Source organism: Panthera tigris, chromosome C1 (assembly GCF_018350195.1).
Source record: "Panthera tigris isolate Pti1 chromosome C1, P.tigris_Pti1_mat1.1, whole genome shotgun sequence".
NCBI lineage: Eukaryota > Metazoa > Chordata > Mammalia > Carnivora > Felidae > Panthera > Panthera tigris.
Genome location: NC_056667.1, coordinates 925980 through 943616, shown reverse-complemented (window position 1 = coordinate 943616; position 17637 = coordinate 925980). Strand labels below are relative to the sequence as shown.

The 17637-nt window shown below is 58.4% G+C and overlaps 1 protein-coding gene across 1 annotated transcript in view; it reads right to left on the bottom strand.

Moving 5' to 3' along the window:
• The window catches only part of PRKCZ (protein kinase C zeta), a 96009-nt gene extending 80849 nt beyond the window's left edge, over window positions 1-15160 (bottom strand). The window contains exons 1-4 of the mRNA XM_042996387.1: window positions 15012-15160; window positions 11969-12090; window positions 11079-11168; window positions 9709-9759 (exon numbers count right to left, since the gene is read on the bottom strand). Coding sequence (XP_042852321.1) covers window positions 9709-9759; window positions 11079-11168; window positions 11969-12090; window positions 15012-15082 — 334 coding nt within the window. The 5' untranslated portion in view covers window positions 15083-15160. The remainder of the gene's footprint in view (window positions 1-9708; window positions 9760-11078; window positions 11169-11968; window positions 12091-15011) is intronic.
• Window positions 15161-17637: the final 2477 nt, after the last annotated feature.

Here is a 17637-nt window from a genome sequence, read left to right as displayed (position 1 = left end):
CATCACTCCCGTTGTTTTACACACAGAGGCGGAGTCACAGACACTCGGGGGAGGAGCTGGAGGGAAGACGCAGCGCCCACCACCAGGAGCCAAGAGTCCGAAGGCGCCCTCTTGGAGCCCCCTGCTCAGACTTCAGGCCTCAGACCCAGGCAGGGCAACGCTGTTCTGCGCTGGTGGCCCTTGGCTGCAGCAGCCCTGGGGCTGGGGAGTCAGAGAGGGGCGGCCCCTCCCAGGAAGGGACCTTGGACCCCGCCCACCGTCCAGCCCACGCAGCCTCCGCTGTCTCGCCCTCGCCCTCACCGGGCCGGCCCCACCCCCTTCACCTGGTGACACCCCCGGTTAAGAGCACCGCTCTGCTGTTTGTCACAGTGACCATCTGCTTCCAGGGAGCCATGGCCCAGGCGTGTGTGATGCATTAGTAACGTCCCCCCCACTCCCAAGTGAGACAGTTGCTGCATCTTGCGGGTAAAAAAGCCCAGGTTCCCTGAGCCCCAGGTACAAACCAGAGCCAGGTGTGCTGCATCTCGGGCCCAAGAGCTGGGGCCCCTTGAGACGCATGCACGTTCCAGACGGATCAAAGACCTAAACGCAAAAAACAAAAGTCTGCCCTTTGGGGTAGCCAGAAAGGAAAATATTAACAGATTTGAACACGGAAATATTAACACGGAAATATTAACAGATTTGAACAGATTAACAGATTTGAACACGGAAAACTCACAACAATAACATTTCTGCGTGACCGGAGGTACAAAAAGGCACGAGCGGCTTGGGCGACGACGTCTGCCTTGCACACCAGGGGCGGGAAGAGCCGCCCGAGTGAGAACCGGCGGGCGTGGCCGTGAACGGAGCTGCGCACGGGGAGTGAGGCCCAGCCACTCGCGAGGCCACAGAGCCCCTCTGTGCAGCCGCCACCTTCCTCTCGGCCTCGGGTGGCCTGGAACGGCAGGTGGGCGTCCCACACTGTTTCTGGGCCTCAACAAACTGCTAGGGCCGCCCCAGGCCTGCCTCACTGCGGGTCCCCTCAGGGCCACGGGTGGCCTGCTCACCTCTCCCACAGAGCCCCGGCCCCCCAAACTGCCAGGATTCTTAATTCCTTATTGTGCCACAGGCCTCGTCCCAGAAAGCCCCGGAAACGTGCTGCCACTTGGTGGGAGGGACCCTCCTGGGTCTCTCGGCTCCTGCGGGGCCCTCGTTGCTGAGGGCAGGGAGCCTGGCCTCGCAGCCGAACCCCCAGAGCACATTCACCCCATCACTTGCACCCGACAGGCAACCTCAGGCTACTGAGGTCAGCTCACACGGGACCCGGGGCTGGACTGAAGTCAGGCCGCCTCTAAAGGGGGGACGCTCAGGGGACCCTGCTGACAGTTCACCCCGATGATGCCTCAGCAGGTACAAACTGTACGGTGTGGCCAAAACCAAGCTACCCGTTCGGGACTTTCGAAGCCTGGAGCCCGCGGGAGAATGTTCACAGCAGGGCTCTCCAGAAAGAGCAGCCGGGGAAACAGCCAAGTGCCCACCAGCACGCGAACGGATAAACACATTGCGGGAGATCCAGACAGAAGGTAATAAGGACACAGAGGTCTCCACACAACAACCCAAGGCGACCTCACAGACCCGCACAACGCTCCGCTCAACAGCCGCACCCACGTTCTCAGGCGTCCGCAAAGCGTCTTCTCCGACCACAGCAGGACGGAGTCGGAAACAAATCACAGAAGGAAAACTGGAAAAGTCGCCCCTGTCCACCAATGAGACAGCGGATGCATCAAAAGAGAAATCGCAAGGGAAATAAAACAAACTTAGAGACAGATGAAACCAGAGGCGCAGGGCGCGGGGGGCCCTGCCGCTGTGGAGCCAACACCGGAAACCAAGGACGGTCGCCCGCCGGCCAGCTAAATTCTCGACTTACGGAACTGGAAGAAGAAGATGGAACTGACCCGAAGCTAGCAGGAAGAAGGAAATAACAAGGATTAGAGCAGAGATCAACAAAACGGAAAATACAGAAACAATAGAAAAAAAAAAAATCAATGAAAACAAGAGTTGGTTCTTTGAAAAGATCAACAGAATTGACAAGCTTTTGGGGCTCCTGGGTGGCTCGGTCGGTTGAGCGTCCGACTTTGGCTCAGGTCACAATCTCGCAGTTCGTGGGTTCCAGCCCCGCGTCAGGCTCTGTGCTGACAGCTCAGAGCCTGGAGCCTGCTTCTGATTCTGTGTCTCCCTCTCTCTCTGCCCCTCCCCACTCATACTCTGTCTTCTGTCTCTCAAAAATAAATAAGAAACATTTAAAAAAAAAAGGATTTCTCAAGGGGCGCCTGGGTGGCTCAGTCGGTTAAGCGTCCGACTTTGGCTCAGGTCAAGATCTCACGGCTCATGAGTTCAAGCCCCGCATCAGACTCTGTGCTGACAGCTCAGAGCCTGGAGCCTGCTTCAGATTCTCTCTCTCTCGCTCTCGCTCTGCCCCTCCCCCACTCATTCTCTCTCTCTCTCCCTCTCCCTCTCCCTCTCTCGAGAATAAACATTGAAATAATTAAAAAATAAAATAAAATAAAACATGGCTTCTATAAATAAATAAATAAAATTTTAAAAAGGATTTCTCTTTAAAATAAACATTAAAAAAAAAAGAAATAGGAAATATAAACAGACCTACAATCAGTAAAGAGATTGAATCAATAATCAAAGATCTCCCGACAAAGAAGGCCCTGGCCCAGACAGCTTCACTGGTGAATTCTACAGAACATTTAAAGAACTAACATCCATCCTTCTCAAACTTCTCCAAAACGCTGAAGAGGAGGGAAATCTGTGAACTCATTCTAGGAGGCCGCCGTGACCCGACACCAAGCCAGGGAGAGACACTACGGGAAGAGAAAACTACAGCCCAGTATTCTTCTGATCACTGACGCGAAAGGAAACAGAACTCAGCACCACAGCGCGTGACCAAGTGGGATTTGCCCCAGAACGCGGCAATGGCTCCACAGGGGAACGACCAATCAGTGCGATACACAGGAAGAGAATGGAGGGAAAAGCCACACGACCACACGGTCGGCTCCGCTGACAAAGAAAGGGCATTTCATGAAGAGAAAAATCCTTTCGTGGTCAAAATACTCAACAAACAAGGGAGAGAACAATATGGCAGATGGGGAGGCGGAGAGAAGGAGAACAGGGGAGCTGCTGGCTGAGACATGGCTGTCCATGGTGGGTGTGGGGACACCGGGGACTGGGAAGGTGTCAGGAACCATGTAAGGAAGCTCCTGGAGCACTCCGGACCCTTCACACACCCTGACTTCCAGCCGAGGACCAAATCTCTCCAGTCTTTGTCAGATTCACGGAGAGTTCTAGTCACTGGAGGCGGTGGCTTAGGATGGCAGCTCCTGAAAAGCCCGGCGTTGCCCGGTTTTAGGCAGATTCACGTTGTAGACATGCACACTGTAGATGTTTCCAATCTAAAGAGGCAGTTTTTATTTGGGCCTAGAGATGCCAGAAGCCCTCAGGTGAAGCTGCTGAATTTCTGCATGTTAGAGTTCCCAGCTCTATGGAACGTAGTTCCATATCCTCTTGACAAAAGTGACTTCTTTTATTTACTTATTTTTTTAAGTTTAGTTATTTTTGAGAGAGACAGAGACAGCATGAGCTGGGTAGGGGCAGAGAGAGAGAGAGAGAAAGAGAAAGAGAGAGAGAGAGAGAGAGAGGGAGAGAGAGAGAGAGAGAGAGAGAGAGAGAGAGAGAGAGAGAGAGAATCCCAAGCAGGATCCATGCCGCCAGCACAGAGCCCACACGGGGCAAGAACTCACGAACCCGTGACATCATGACCTGAGCTGAAACCAAGACGCTTAACCGCTTAACCGACTGAGCCACCCAGGCCCCCAAGTGACTTCGCTTTTAAAACAACAACAACAAAACCCTCGGCAAACGAGGAACGGAAGGCACCACGCGTGTCTTCTCCCCCCAGCGCCAAGCAGTGAACTCAATTCTGACGCTCTCTACCTGGTCAGCCCCAGGTCCCACAGGTGAAGGGTTCGGCCTACGAGACGGCCGCCTCCCCACTTCAGAGGCCAGTCACCAATCCAGGCTGTCAACTGTGTGCTGTTGACCGAATGGCGACAGATGACGCAGGCCCTCAACCCCTCCCAGGTGGGATTAATTTGCTGGAGTGACTGGATTAACTCGGCAACAGCCGGACGGAAGAGATCCACGGGGCAAGGTGTGGGGGAAGGGCGTGGGGCTTCCACACTCTCTAGACAAGCCCCTGTCCCCACATCTCCACGTGTCACCGCCAGACACCGCCCCCACCCACCCTCCTCAAGGGGTTTTAAGGAGGCAGGATTGATTCAACCTCCAGCCCTTCTCTCCTCCCGAGAGGTCAGGGGGTAAAACTGTAAACCGCTCTAGTCACTAGGCCTTTCTGGTCACCGCCCCATCCTGAGGCTATCTAGAGGCCCCACCCTAAACCCCCTCATTAGCATAAATTCTAACGTGTTCGAAAGGTACTCTTAAAGAATGACACTCCCATGACAAAGAATGACAAAGACACTCGCCTTGCTCAGGAGATTCCGAGGGACTTAGGAGCTCGGCCAGAAATTGGGGACAAAGACCATATACAAGTCTCATTATGGCAACAAAGGGACGTGGTAAAAGCCATATATGAACATCCCCCGCAAGCATCTCCCTGAGTGCTCAAAGACTGAAAGCATTTCCTCCAAGATCAGGAACAAGACAAGGATGCCTGCTCCCCTCTTCCACACACTAGAAGTTCTAACAGGAGCAGTCAGGCAAGAAAAAAGAATGAATAAAAGCACATCCATTGGAAAGGGAAGAGGAAAATGATCTCTTCACAGATGACACAGAAAACACTAAGGATTCCACAAAAAAGTTGTCGGCACTAGGACACAAATTCAGCAAAATAGCAGGATGCAAAGCCGACACCAGAATCGGCTGCATTTTTATACACAAGCAACGAGCAACCCAAAAAAAGAAATTCAGAAAACAGTTCCATCTCACAATAGCATTAAGAATAAAGTACTTACTAAACCCACGAAGGAGGTCAAAGACTTGCACGCTGAAAACTACAAACAACATCGTGCTCCAAGTAAAGACAATAAAAGTAACCATCCCGCGTGTCCGGGCTGGAAGGCTTCATGTTGTCGTCGCGTTAATACCACCCAAACCGACCAAAGATTCCATGCAACCCCTAGCAAGATCCCAATGACACGTTCTTGCAGAAACAGAAATACTCATCCTAAAAATCATCTCCAGGGACCCAGAACGGCCAAACCATCTTGCAAAGGAACAAAGCCGGAGCCCTCACACTCCCCGATTTCAAAACTTACTACAGTAACCAAAACAGCGTGATGTTGGCATAAAAACAGGCTTTCGAAGTCCAAGAGAACAGACAGTCCAGAAGCCAACCCTCCCACGCCGGTCAGGTGACTCTTGAGAAGGGCCATTCAATGGGGAGAAGTTGGTCTTTTCAACAAACAGGCACTGGGAACACTGGACGTCCTCATGCCAAAGAATGAAGCTGGACCCCTACACCTCACGCCATATACGAAAATTAACCCCAAATGCGTCAGAGACCTCAATGTAACGCCTGAAATTATAAAACTCTTTGAAGAAAACGTAGGATAAAACTTGACCACATTGTAGTCGACAGTTTCTTGGATGGGATACCAAAAGCAGAGGCAAAAACAACAAAAACGGGCAGACTGGACTTCATGAAAAGTTAACAGTTTTGTGCATCAAGAGACACGATCCAGAGCGGAAAGACGACCCACAGAGTGGGAGAAAGTATGTGCAAACCATACAGCTGATGAAGGATTAAAACCCAGAACGTAAAAGGACTCCCCAAACCCAGCAGCAAAAACATTAACCACCGCACTCAAAAACGGACCAAGGACACAAACGGACATTCTCCAAAGAACACACCGCGTGGCCAAGAAGCCCAGGAAAAGATGCTCGGCGTCACTCACCCTCAGGGAAATGCGGGTCGGCACTACGAGAGGCCCCCTGACACCCATGGGGATGCTTCAAAAAACGGAGGGGCACCTGGGCTTCTCAGTCGGTTGAGCATCTGACTCTTGATTTCGGCTCAGGTTAGGATCCCAGGGTCGTGGGATGGAGCCCCGGGCTCTGTGCTGAGTGTGGAGTCTGCTTAAGATTCTCTCTCTCTCTTCCTCTGCCCCTCTCCCCCACTCGCTCACTCACTAAAATTAAAAAAAAAAAAAAAAAAAAAAAGGAATTGGAAACTGGTAAGTGCTGGTGAGGATGTGGGGAAATTGGGACCCTGTGCACAGCTGGTGGGGACATACACCGGTGTGGCTGCTGTGGAAACCAGTGTGGAAACCAGTGTGGCAACAGAGACACCGTATGCCCCAGCAGCTCCACTTCTGAGTATATACCACCCCCCCCCCCCCCGCCAAAATTGAAAGCAAGATCTAAGAGATATTTGTACATCTGTGTTCACAAGAGCTGAAGCAAGGAAGCGACCCAGTGTCCACCTGTGGCTGATAAACCAAACGTGGTCCATAGATACGATGGAATATCATTCAGCCTTGGAAACACAAGGAAACCCTGTGATGCTACAGGTCATACGCTATGGGGATGAACCTTGAGGACGTTCTGCTACGTAAAATAAACCAGTCACAAAAAGACAAATCCTGTTTGACTCCACTTACGTGAGGTACTTCGACCAAAGTCATAGAACGGAGAGTGGCAGGGGCTGGGGGAGGTGCCGGTGGGAACAGAGCTTCAATTTGTTTTTTTTTTAATGTCTGTGTATTTATTTTGAAAGAGGGAGAGAGCAAGCACGAGCAGAGGAGGGGCAGAGAGAGAAGGAGAGAGAGAGAATCCCAAGCAGGTTCCCTGCTGTCAGTGCACAGCCAGACGTGGGGCTCGAACTCACGAACCGTGAAATCACTACCTGAGCTGAGATCCAGAGTCCAGAGCCCGGGAGATGGATGGTGCTGACTGTTGCGTAACAGGGTGAACGTGATTAACATCAACGAACCAGCCACTTAGAAATGGTCAAGGGGCACCTGGGGGGCATCCAACTCCTGATTTCGGTTCAGGTCATGATCTCATGGTTCATGGGATCGAGCCCCACGTCAGCGTGGAGTCTGCTCGGGATTCTCTTTCTCCCTTTGTCCCTCCCCTGCTCACACCCATGCACTCTCTCTCAAAATAAATAAACTTAAAAAAATGGTCAAGAGGGCAAGTCTTACGCTGTATGTAATTTACCACAGTGAAAAACCGGGAAAAGAAGCAACGTGGTTTTGACACGCACCATTAACAGGGATGAAGGTGGAAAATGTCATGCTAAGGGACAGAGGTCAGTGACAAAGTGCACCTCCCATGACTCAATGGGAGTCCAAAGCAGGTAAATCCAGAGCCGGAGCGACAAGCCGTGGCCGTGGGGGGCTGGGTGGAGCAGGGAATGGGGAGTGGCCGCCGACGGGCGGGAGGGAGAGGTGGCACAATACTGGATGTCCTAACTGCCACAGAGTCACTCGCTCCACAGTGGCCAAAACGGTGCATTTTATCTTATGTGTACTTTACACGATCTTGTGAAACTCTATAAAAACGACTAAGTTCCGATAAACAACCCGAATAGAATGTGCTGGACGGTGTTTTGCTGAAAGTGGACACAGGCCAGATGGTGCAGGGTGGCCCTTCCAGCTGGACGTGCCCAGGTGCCACCGCGGGACTGCACTTCTGCCGTCCGTCCGTCCATCAGTCCGTCCAGCCCTCTTCACGTGGTCCCGACACAGCTCCGGGGCGCCACTCACCTGGCACCTGTCTGACCCTTCTCGCTCCCCAGGCATCAGGCGTGCTGACCAATAACACCGGATGTGAGTGCCCACACAGGCACCAAAATCTCACCGCACACCGTGGCCATCGGTGACCAGAACGGATTTTTTTTTGGCATTAAAATCAAGCCAAAAGAGCAAAATATTGGGGAGAAGACCAACACTCAAAGAGCCCAGAGCCCAGGAGACCCGCGTGAGGAAGGCGTTCTGCTCACGCACCCCTGGCCAGCAGGTGAGGCAGCCCTTGTCCTGTGTGCCCGGTGCAGGGATGAGGGTGTGTGCGGCCGGGAACCGCGAGCAGGGGGAGACAGCACCTGTCAGCCAGCCTCAGCCCCTCCCTGGGACCGGCTGCCTCCAGGTGCCGGCGGTACGATCAGCAAGGCTGAGTGGTCATCAAAGCTCCAGAGCCACCCCTCGAAGCATCTCAAGGACAGTGCTTTCTAGAAGCTCCCTACATTCTCTGCATTCCTGCACAGTGACACAGCCACTGCCCGGCACTCCCACGTCTACCGCGCTGGGGGCAGAAACCGCGCACCCTCCTGCCCTCCAGAGGCTGAGCCCACACAAGGCCAGGTCAACTCCCGTCGACGGCTGGGTGCCCCTCTGCGGGGAGGCTCGTGTGGGAGGGCCCGCCCCCGCTGGCAGGTGGGCCCTCTGGCCTCCATGGCTCACGGGCCAGCCCCTCTCCCACCCCCTCCTCAGTGCGTTTCCTGGCCTCCAACTCTCGAGCTGCAGGCTCACCCACCCCGCCCTGCCCCCTGCTCCCCCTCTGAGCGTTTGGGTGTTTATCTGGCCGCCGCCTGCCTCCCAGCTGGGAGGTCCTGGGGCTCCCGCTGCCCGCACCCAGCCTGTGCAGCGCCGGGCACGGAGGCACAGGCACGACCGAATGAAGGAACGAGCCCCTAGAGCTTCTCCCGCTCTCCCCGAAACCGGCCCCCACATCCAGCACCCGCCCACCCACCAGGGCAGCGTGTCCAGCCAGCCCCGCGGCAGTTCTGGCCCCGTCAGACCGCCCGGCTCCACTCCTGCCAGGATTCCACAGCCGTGCTGGCCGCTCCTTCAGGGTCCCCAGTTCTCTCTGGAAGCCCCAAGGCCACTCCCCAATCACCAGCCACTCTCTCCTCGGCACGAAGGGTCCCCGAGTCCATCCTCAGCCCCAGTGCTTTAAGCCCAGCGCTCACGCACACAACCCACTCGCTACCTCCACCGGGTCCGGGGGGCCACAGGAACTCAGCACAGACCAAGGGACCCGACAAGAGGCTGAGAGAGCCCGCCCCTGGGTCCCCTGTTGGGAAGGGGCCGAGGGGAGCCCAACGCGCAGGCACCCAGGCTGGCCCGGAGGTCGGTGCTCGCCACAACACAGAGGGCAGGGCACCGGGCCGGGGGAGGGTCCGGGTGGCTGGTGAGTGATTTACGCCCACATGAGTGCCCTGTCTTCAAGGACAGGGCAGGACGGAAGTGCTCTGCCTGCTTGGGGTCCGATGGCCCCTGGGACGAGGTCAGAAGCTCTCCTCCGGCCCCACTGCTCCTGGGACTCCGTCCCCTACCAACAGCCCCAGGAGGAGAAGTCCTGGGGAGGGGGCAAACGACCAGGTGCGGGCGTGGCAGCAGCTGGGGCAGATGCCCCAGCCCGGCCCCTCCGTCCTCAGGGAGATCAGGGCTTTCCTGGACTTTTCCATGCGGCACCGTTGGACAGGCCAGCGCGGGGAGGGCAGCACTCGCTAGCCACGCACAAGGGCCACGGCAACCACGTGAGGCCGCATCAGCCACGCGCTCTGCCCCAGGTCACTGCAGGAGGATTAATGTTCCTAAGCCACGGGCCACACAAGGCACCCAACTCCACATTCCCAACACGACGGGCCACAAATTCGAGCCAGAACACGCAACACGAGTCACAGGAAAAGGTACTCACTGTGTTCTCCCGGACAAGGCATGCCTGGCTGCTCGGGGATGCTGGGGAACACTGGACAGAGGGAGAGAGAGCAGTCTGTCACTCGGGGCACCTTGCGGGAGGTCCTGCTCCGAGTCGGGCTTCGCACACAAAGGCCACGTGGCTGGCAAGCCCCCTCTGAGGAGATGCTCACGGGGGCACAACCGTGGAAGCCCAACCACACCGACGTCAAGCCCCCTTTTACGGGACTTCGAAGTCCACTGAAGACTTGGGGGCGAAAAGCCGTCGGGGGACTCAGGCAGAGCCGCCCAAGGAAGCCGGCCGGTGCGCAGCAGTAAGCCAGCACGGACAGGGGAGGACACACACCTCCTTCACAGAGGGACTTTGGAAAGCACGTTAGATTCCACCTCGTACTCAAGTGGAATCAAAATGAAGTATCTTAAAATATACCCTGGGCTTCCATAATAGATCATTAAAACAGAAGCTTACAAAGTATTAAACCCTAGCTGAAACAACCCTTCCCTTAATCTAGAAAATAGAAGTGGCTTTTTAAAGCACCTTAGCCGGTCCCGGCAGCAATTTAAGCGTGTTTACCGCCAGGAAGTGGGCGGGGCGAGACCTCCAGTTTCTAAACCACATTTGCATAAAGAGCCTCAGAATCGATCCTGTACCCACCCACTACCCCAGTAGCAGGGACAATGACGGTCCCACAGAAACCGCTGGTCCTGAGCTCTGGTCGCTGCCCGCTCGCCCCGCGTAGAAGGGAACGCAGACGTGGCTGGTGGGCCACAGCTGCCAGAACCACGCTCAGACACCCTACAGAACCCCGAAAGTGCTGGGGGGGCAGCCTGACACCCCCAATTTACAGAGGCTATACTGCAATGATAACAGCTCACATTTACGTGACTCAACGTAACCCAGCTCTGAGCTTACTGGGCTGAGGAACGCTGTGAGCCAGGAGAGTCACAGGGAAGTTCTTGTCCCCAGACAGTGGTGCTGTGCACCGTCCGGGCTCCCCCCCGCCCTCCTTGCCGGGGACGGGAACAGACGGAGGCCAGTGAGCGAGCCCAGGCCTCTGATGTGCCCAGAGATGCTGGCCTCCAGGGAATGGGGACGATGAGGACCAGCAACCAGAACCCAGGTTCCTGTGTCCAGTGAGAAGGAGCTTTTCTATCAGCCACAGCAGTTTTTATTTGGGTTAATAAAACATAAGAGAAAAAACAAACCCAAGCTGCACTGTATCCGACATCCTTAAATTCTCTCTGGAATCCCAACATTTTAAACCACGATCCTCCACATGGCCTCTAGTCCCCCAGGCTGTCTGGGGGACGCTGGGCTCCCATCTCGCCAGACCACAGTGGGACCACCCCACCCCTCCAGCCGCCACTAACCGTGAATGGTGAGCCCTTCGTCCCTGTGCTGACAGGCCAGGCGGAAGGCCTCCTCCAGCTCCATCTGGGAGGACACAGTGCAGGGGTCACCTAGGCGGGGCAAGAGACATCACTGAGGTCACCGCAGGCCTACGGCAAAGGGGTCCAACTCGAGTCTGGAAAGGCCACGTCTCTCTGCTCGGGACCAGCCGCCCACAGCAGAGCTGGGAAGTCCAAGAACCAGCCAGACCAGGAATCAGCTCCGACCAGGGCCCCACATCAGAACCGGTGGATCCCCCAAAGGGAAGTGAGTTCACCCTGAGCCCCGAGAAGGCCACCTGGAGAGCAAAAACCGTGCTAACTCTCGGTTGGGCAAGATAAAGGACATTCTTCTTGGCTCAGTCCTGGACGAAAGCAGAGACTCCCTACCCCCATCCTGGATAGGAACACAGAGATGCATAGAACCCATACCCCGGGAGCTGCCCCCCACCCCCCAGCTTTCTCAGATGTGTGCACCGCGGGGCCCTAGCTACTCACCCTCCTGCTTTCCCTGAGAAAAGGAAAATCAGAAGAGAGCTCACCTTTCCAAATCACCTACTGGAAAACCCAGAACACGAGAGAGGAAGAACAGGGAGGAGGGCAAGGGCTGGCCCAGGCGGGGCAGCGAGACCCCTGCAGCCCTCTCCCCGCTGCCCTGGGGGCTCTCTTCCCTTCCCAGCCCCCAAACCAAGCTTCCCTGAAGGCAGCCTCTTCCCGGAAATGACTTCCAGCATCCCCCCAGGGAAGCTGGCTGTTAACCAGCTTAATTCCATAGTTTTAAACCTCCCTGAGGCAGGGCTGACCTAACTTCCCACAAGCACACGTGTGGAGATTTACGGTATGTCGTTGCCAGACCACAGACCAAGGGCTACCTTCGTTGTCGACCCACTTGAGGGTGAGCGGGTGCCCCTGGTGGAGACTGCACATCTCTCTCACTTCCTCACAGAGCTCCTCGAAGGTCATCGCCGCGTCTAGGCTGGTGATCAGGATGTCCCTGAGGCAGAGGATGCACACGTTTCACCAAGGAGCACATTTAAATCAAATACTATTGATTTATTAATAACTGAGTTGATTAAATGAAAAATTTCCCAAACAAAATATTACAGGACCCCCAACAGAACCACTGACCAGTTTTATTCTTTAATTACTACCATGAATGCCTTTGCACAGAAAGATCTATTCTGCACCGGGACCTGCCTAACTGGGGGAAAGAACGAGGCAGGGGCATCGGGAAGAGCCAGGCAAGCACTTGCTCAGGGACCAGGTTATTTGCCCATCAAAGGAGGGGGTGGGGGGTGTGCCCAGTGTGTTCAGCTCAAGCCCACGGGCTTCATCAGACCTTCCCCCAAAGCTGACGGCAGGGACAGCAGCCCAGGCTTGAGCTGGAGAAAGGGAAGACCCACACGGCTGTTCCCGTGACCTCAGGAAAGCGGGCGCTGAGAGGCCACCCAGCATAGCGTCCGACTCGGGTCCACATCACCTGGGAATCTCCTCATGACACAGGTGCTGCCGGACCCTGCTGAGACCCCAGTCACAGCACATCTTCCAAGGCCAAGCTGGGGGCCCCCTATTTTTAAGAATGGCGTCTTCGATGTGTCTGACCTCTGCCCCAAACAATCTGCCAGCAAGGTGGCAGCACAGTCCCATCGGGGACAGAGCTCCACTTGGACCCCTGCCGTTTGGATAAGTGAGCGCTGACCTTGGTGGGTGCTTTCCAGAATGCATCCTTGCTGCATTCTGAGGACTATGCCTCCCAAGTGCCCTGGGAGACACACGGGGCAGGCGCGGGTGGGGTGAGGAGCTGGGCTAGGCAGGAACTGTCTGCACAGCCGGGAGCACCACAGAGGGGGAAAGGAAGAGTGTGGGAGGGGGAGGAAGAGGGGAAGAGGGTGGGGAAGGCCGGGGAGGGGAGAGGTGGGGAGGAGGGGAGGGAAAGGAAGAGGGGAGGGGAGGAAGGGAGGGGAGGGAAAGGAAGAGGGGAGGGGAGGGGAGGAAGGGAGGGGAGGGGAGGAAGGGAGGGGAGGGGAGGAGGGGAGGGGAGGGGAGGGGAGGGGAGGGGAGGGGAGGGGAGGGGAGGAGGGGAGGGGAGAGGAGGGAGCTGAGGTAGGGAATGGGAGGAACGAGTGGGCCACATCAGCCCAGAGAAAGCAGACTCAACAGGTCACATTACTGGCGGTAACCAAAGCGCTCTCCAGGGGCCAAAGTCAGGGGCAGGGTGAGGGCAGTGGTGGCTCAGTCCAGAACCCCCAAGAGCTCCAGTCAACTTTGCCCAGAACCCTCCTCGAGGGCCTCCATCCCTGCCCTCAGTGCCCCACCCTGGAGGCAGGCTGGGGGGGGGGGGGCAGGCCCCACCCACCCACCCACCCAGGCTGCTGGGGTATGGACTTCCTTTCGCTGAGGATCCACTCTGAGTTTTCACAAAGTGGCTGTTGATCGATCCCACAATTCCTGGCTGGGAAGAGGGCGTCTGTGTTGTGACAGGCCTTCCACAGTTTACTAAAACCAGCAAGCCAGGATGTTACAGCCTCAGAACTAGTTTTAATGGACAGACCACCCTTCCAGGCCAGAAACAGGATTCCTGGACCTCTTCAGGTGGACTGGCCATCCTTCCCCAGAAATCATTCCTCCCTGGAGCCCTGTCACCAACTGTCCCACACATACCCTGCTCCCAGGCAACCCAGCTGAGGATGGCAGAAAGGACAGGAGAGGTCTGACCCCACACCCCAAACAAGGTGCCCTCACGAGCTCAAGAGCCGCAAGCCCCTCCTCAGCTGGGACTATGCACCCTAACTCTAACCCTAACCTTTGAGATGCGCCCGTGGCAAGCCACTATGGCCAAGACGGCCAAATTCACGCGCCAGGCTAGCGATGCGCTCCCCTCCCAGCGCCGGTACCGGTGACCCTCGGACAGCCGGGTCCGATTTCAGGGCCCCTGGAGACCAACACGGATGTAAGGAAGCTTTCCCGCCAGCCTCGTCTACAGCGCTCCCGGGGCAGAGGCAGGATCTGGCCTCTGGGCACCGTCCCCGCCCCCCCCCCCCCACGCAGCCCTGCCCCGCGGCTGCTGGGTGTGGGGCGCTACCCGAGCCGTACCGGGCGCTCCCGGCCTCTGACCTCTGTGAAGAGCCCGTTCGCCCCGTTTTACAGCGAACAGGCGGAGCCCAGGGCGACGCGCGCGGACGCAGAGCTGATCGGTGTCCGAAAGATCCGGTCCCAACAGAACCGCTCCCGGAGACTTACGGGAACCCCCACCACGCCCCAATTCGCGCAACCACGGGCTGCTCACTGCCCCTAACCTGCGTCCTGCACCCAGGACCTGGGTCATTAAACTTTTCTTAGAACTCCGGCCGGCTAAATTGGGGAAAGTTTAGGAAACCCTGATTCTTACAACTCAACCAGGAGTTTTCACAACTTGACGAAAACTTTAGTCTTTACAGGTTTGTGGCCTTGATGTCCAACCAGCTGTGGCGGGAATATGTCAGTGCGGGGCCGGGGGCCGCCTCCCGCGCCGCAAAGTCCTCGGGGCGAGTGCAAGCGGAGAAGGGATGCGAGCGGCCGCCGGAGCCCGCAGCGCCCCATCCTCGGCGCCAGAGGACCCCGCGACCTTTCCCGCGAGCGACGTCCAAGGGCGCCTGGAGCGCCCGTCCCGTCCACGGCCGCCTCTCGGCAAGGGCGCGTCAGGACCTCCCCGGCACCCCTGCGCCCCGAGGGCCTTCGCCGTCCCCTCCCTCCCGCGCCGCAGCGACACGGCCCCCGACGGCGGGCGCGGTGCGGGCCGGTCCCCGCGCCTGGCTCTGCCCCCCGGTCCGGGCCGGTCCCCGCGCCTGGCTCTGCCCCCCGGTCCGGGCCGGTCCCCGCGCCTGGCTCTGCCCCCCGGTCCGGGCCGGTCCCCGCCGTCGGGCGTCGCGCGCTCACCCGCTGGAGTGCGCCTTCAGGCGGACTCGGCAGCCGCTCCCGTCCATCTTGGGGCCGGTCCTGCTGGGCATGGCGCGCTCCCCGGCCGCCGTCAGCGCCGCGCCCCGGGCGCTCGGGCCATGGCGCGGGGACCCAGCGGCCGGCCGGGGCGCCAGGTGGGGCCCGCGGTGGAACGCGGAAGGGCGCGCGCGCGCGCGGCGCCGGGATCCCGGGGCGCGAGTCCGGCCAACTCCGCGGAACTTGGGGGGCGGGCTGGGCGGGACGGGGGCACGGCCGGCGGGGGCGCGCGAGGTGTGCGCACGGAGTCCCGGCGTCAGGCCCGGGGCGGGGGGAGGAGGGGGGGTCGGAACATGGCCGACCCGAGGCCCGGCGGGCGGCCAATCGGCGGGACGGGCGGTCCCGGGGCGGGGGCGGTGGCACCTGCGGCCAATGAGGGCGAGGCGGGGCCGCCACCTGGGCCAATCCCCGGGGGTCCCGGCGGCCGCGACCCAATGGCTCCGCGCGGGGCGGACTACCTGTCGGGCGGGGCGCGGCCCACCTGCGGCCAATGGAGGCGCGCGCGGCCTGGCTCTGCCCGGCAACCGGAGGCGGCGCCCCGCGGGCCCCGAGCGCCGGCCCCTCCGCGAAGTGGGCTCCAGGGGCCGCGCTGCCCAGGCGGGGCCCCTGCGCTGCAGCGCCCCGGGGACCTGTTGGAAACGCAAGCTGTCTTGGGCGCCCCCGCCCAGACTCGCAGAATCGAAACTCCTGCAGTCTGTGCGGACAAGCCCCGGGTAATTCGGAGGCGAGCGCGAGTCCGAGAGCCGCTGGGCCAGGGGACGGTGGGAAGGAGCCGCCGGTGACTCGAGGGGCGGGAGCAGAGGCCCCGGCCAGCGTCACGGGGAGCGTCCGGCTCGCTGGCTCTCCCGGCCCCGGCTGCCCTCCTCCCCTTGCGGGTCCGTGACCCTATTGCCAGGAGTCTCGTCTACACTAGCTGGCGATTCCCTCGGTTCCAGCTCACGCCTCCGCCCAGGACAGGGACACTGCATTTGGCCACGTCGCCCATGACCTTCATGTCTGAATCCACAACCTCTCTGGGTCTTAATAACCCCGTGGCGTTTGGTCTGGAGAGCCTGCGCTGGGCGCGGCCCACACCCCTCAGGGGCGGCCTCCCGGGCCCCATCCCTTACCGGTCGCATCCACAGGGCCTAAATCTGCTGTTTGTAGAAACTCACCCGGGCACCGGGTGGGCACCCCAGACTCAGGTCTGCTGTCCCCTCACCCCTGCCAAACCCCCTCCTCTCTGAGCCAGCCCCCTGTTGCCTTCCTCCCCCCCCCCCACCCCCGCTGGCAACCCCTGACCCCCAAGCCTTCACTCCCCACTCGGACAATTGTAAGGGCTTCTCTTGCTCAGGCTCATTCCTCAGACACGCGCTGACACGTCCTTGGTACCCTGCTCGCAGGTGAGCCTGGAGAACAAGGTGAACAGTCTTTATGGTCACGGACCCCATATTCTGCCTAGACGTGGGCTCAGAGAAACCTGTTGGAGGCTCACCTCTCACGTACCTAAGATGCTGTGAACTCTCCCTTCTGGAAAAACAAAAGGTTGGGGCACCTGCCCCTGCCCATTTCCCTTTACAGCATAACTTCCAGGAGGCCCGCAGCCCTCAGCTCCACTTTCTCTCTTGTCACTTTCTCTTCAGCATCCGGTCCCCCCCCCCCAGCCCCCCAGTGTCCTTACCACCTCCTGTGTTTTAAATACATGGTCTGGCCCCTCTGAGAAGCTCTTGCCCTAGGATGCTGCCCTCTGCCTTCTCCCCTGCTGCTTCCTCCTGGTCTCTTAAAGGCTCCCCCGCCCCGCTTCTCATTTCCAGCAAACCTCCCTCGGCCACGCTCTTCCTCGTGCAGTCAGTGCCGGCCCCATCTCTCCAGGTGCTCAGCTCAAAAACCTCCTTTCCCTCTTATAGCCGCACCCCTCCATCTGCAAACCCTGGAGGCCTGACCTTCAATGTGGTTGCAGATTCCTACCACAGCCCATCACCTCCACTGCTACCACCTGGTCCAAGCCACATCCTCTGTGCGGGAATTTTTGCAGCAGCCTCCAGTTTCCTTAAAACATAAGTCAGTCCGTGTCCACCTAGCTGGTGTTCAAAACCCCCAGGGATTCCCACTGCTCTCAGGAAAAGACCATAGGCCCTCCAGGCCCTCCAGGATCTGGGACCCCATTCTTTTCTGTCTTCGTCTCCCACCAACTTCATCCCCTCCAATACCTGGTCACTTTACTGCCTCTTGCCTCAGGGCCTTTGCACCTGCTGTTCCGTCTCCCAGAAGCACCTTCGCCCAGACCCACACTTCCTTTGAGTCTCCACCTAATATCCCTGATGCCTGTATTACTCCCCCCGCCCCAACCCGATAGGGTGGTTCCTCCACAGCCCCAGCACGGGCACACAGAGGTCTGTGGCGGTCCGCCACACATGAAGGGGAAAGGGGTACAAGGGTTTGTCATGTCAGGGGAGCAGCATGGTGCTCATGGGGACGAGCGGGAATCTGCCACCTAAGCAGCACCCAGGAGACGAGTGTGTGGGACGCAGCTGTCCCTGAGTCGGGCCCCTCAGTCAGCCCCCGGGCAGCCGTCCAGAGCCCAGCCTGG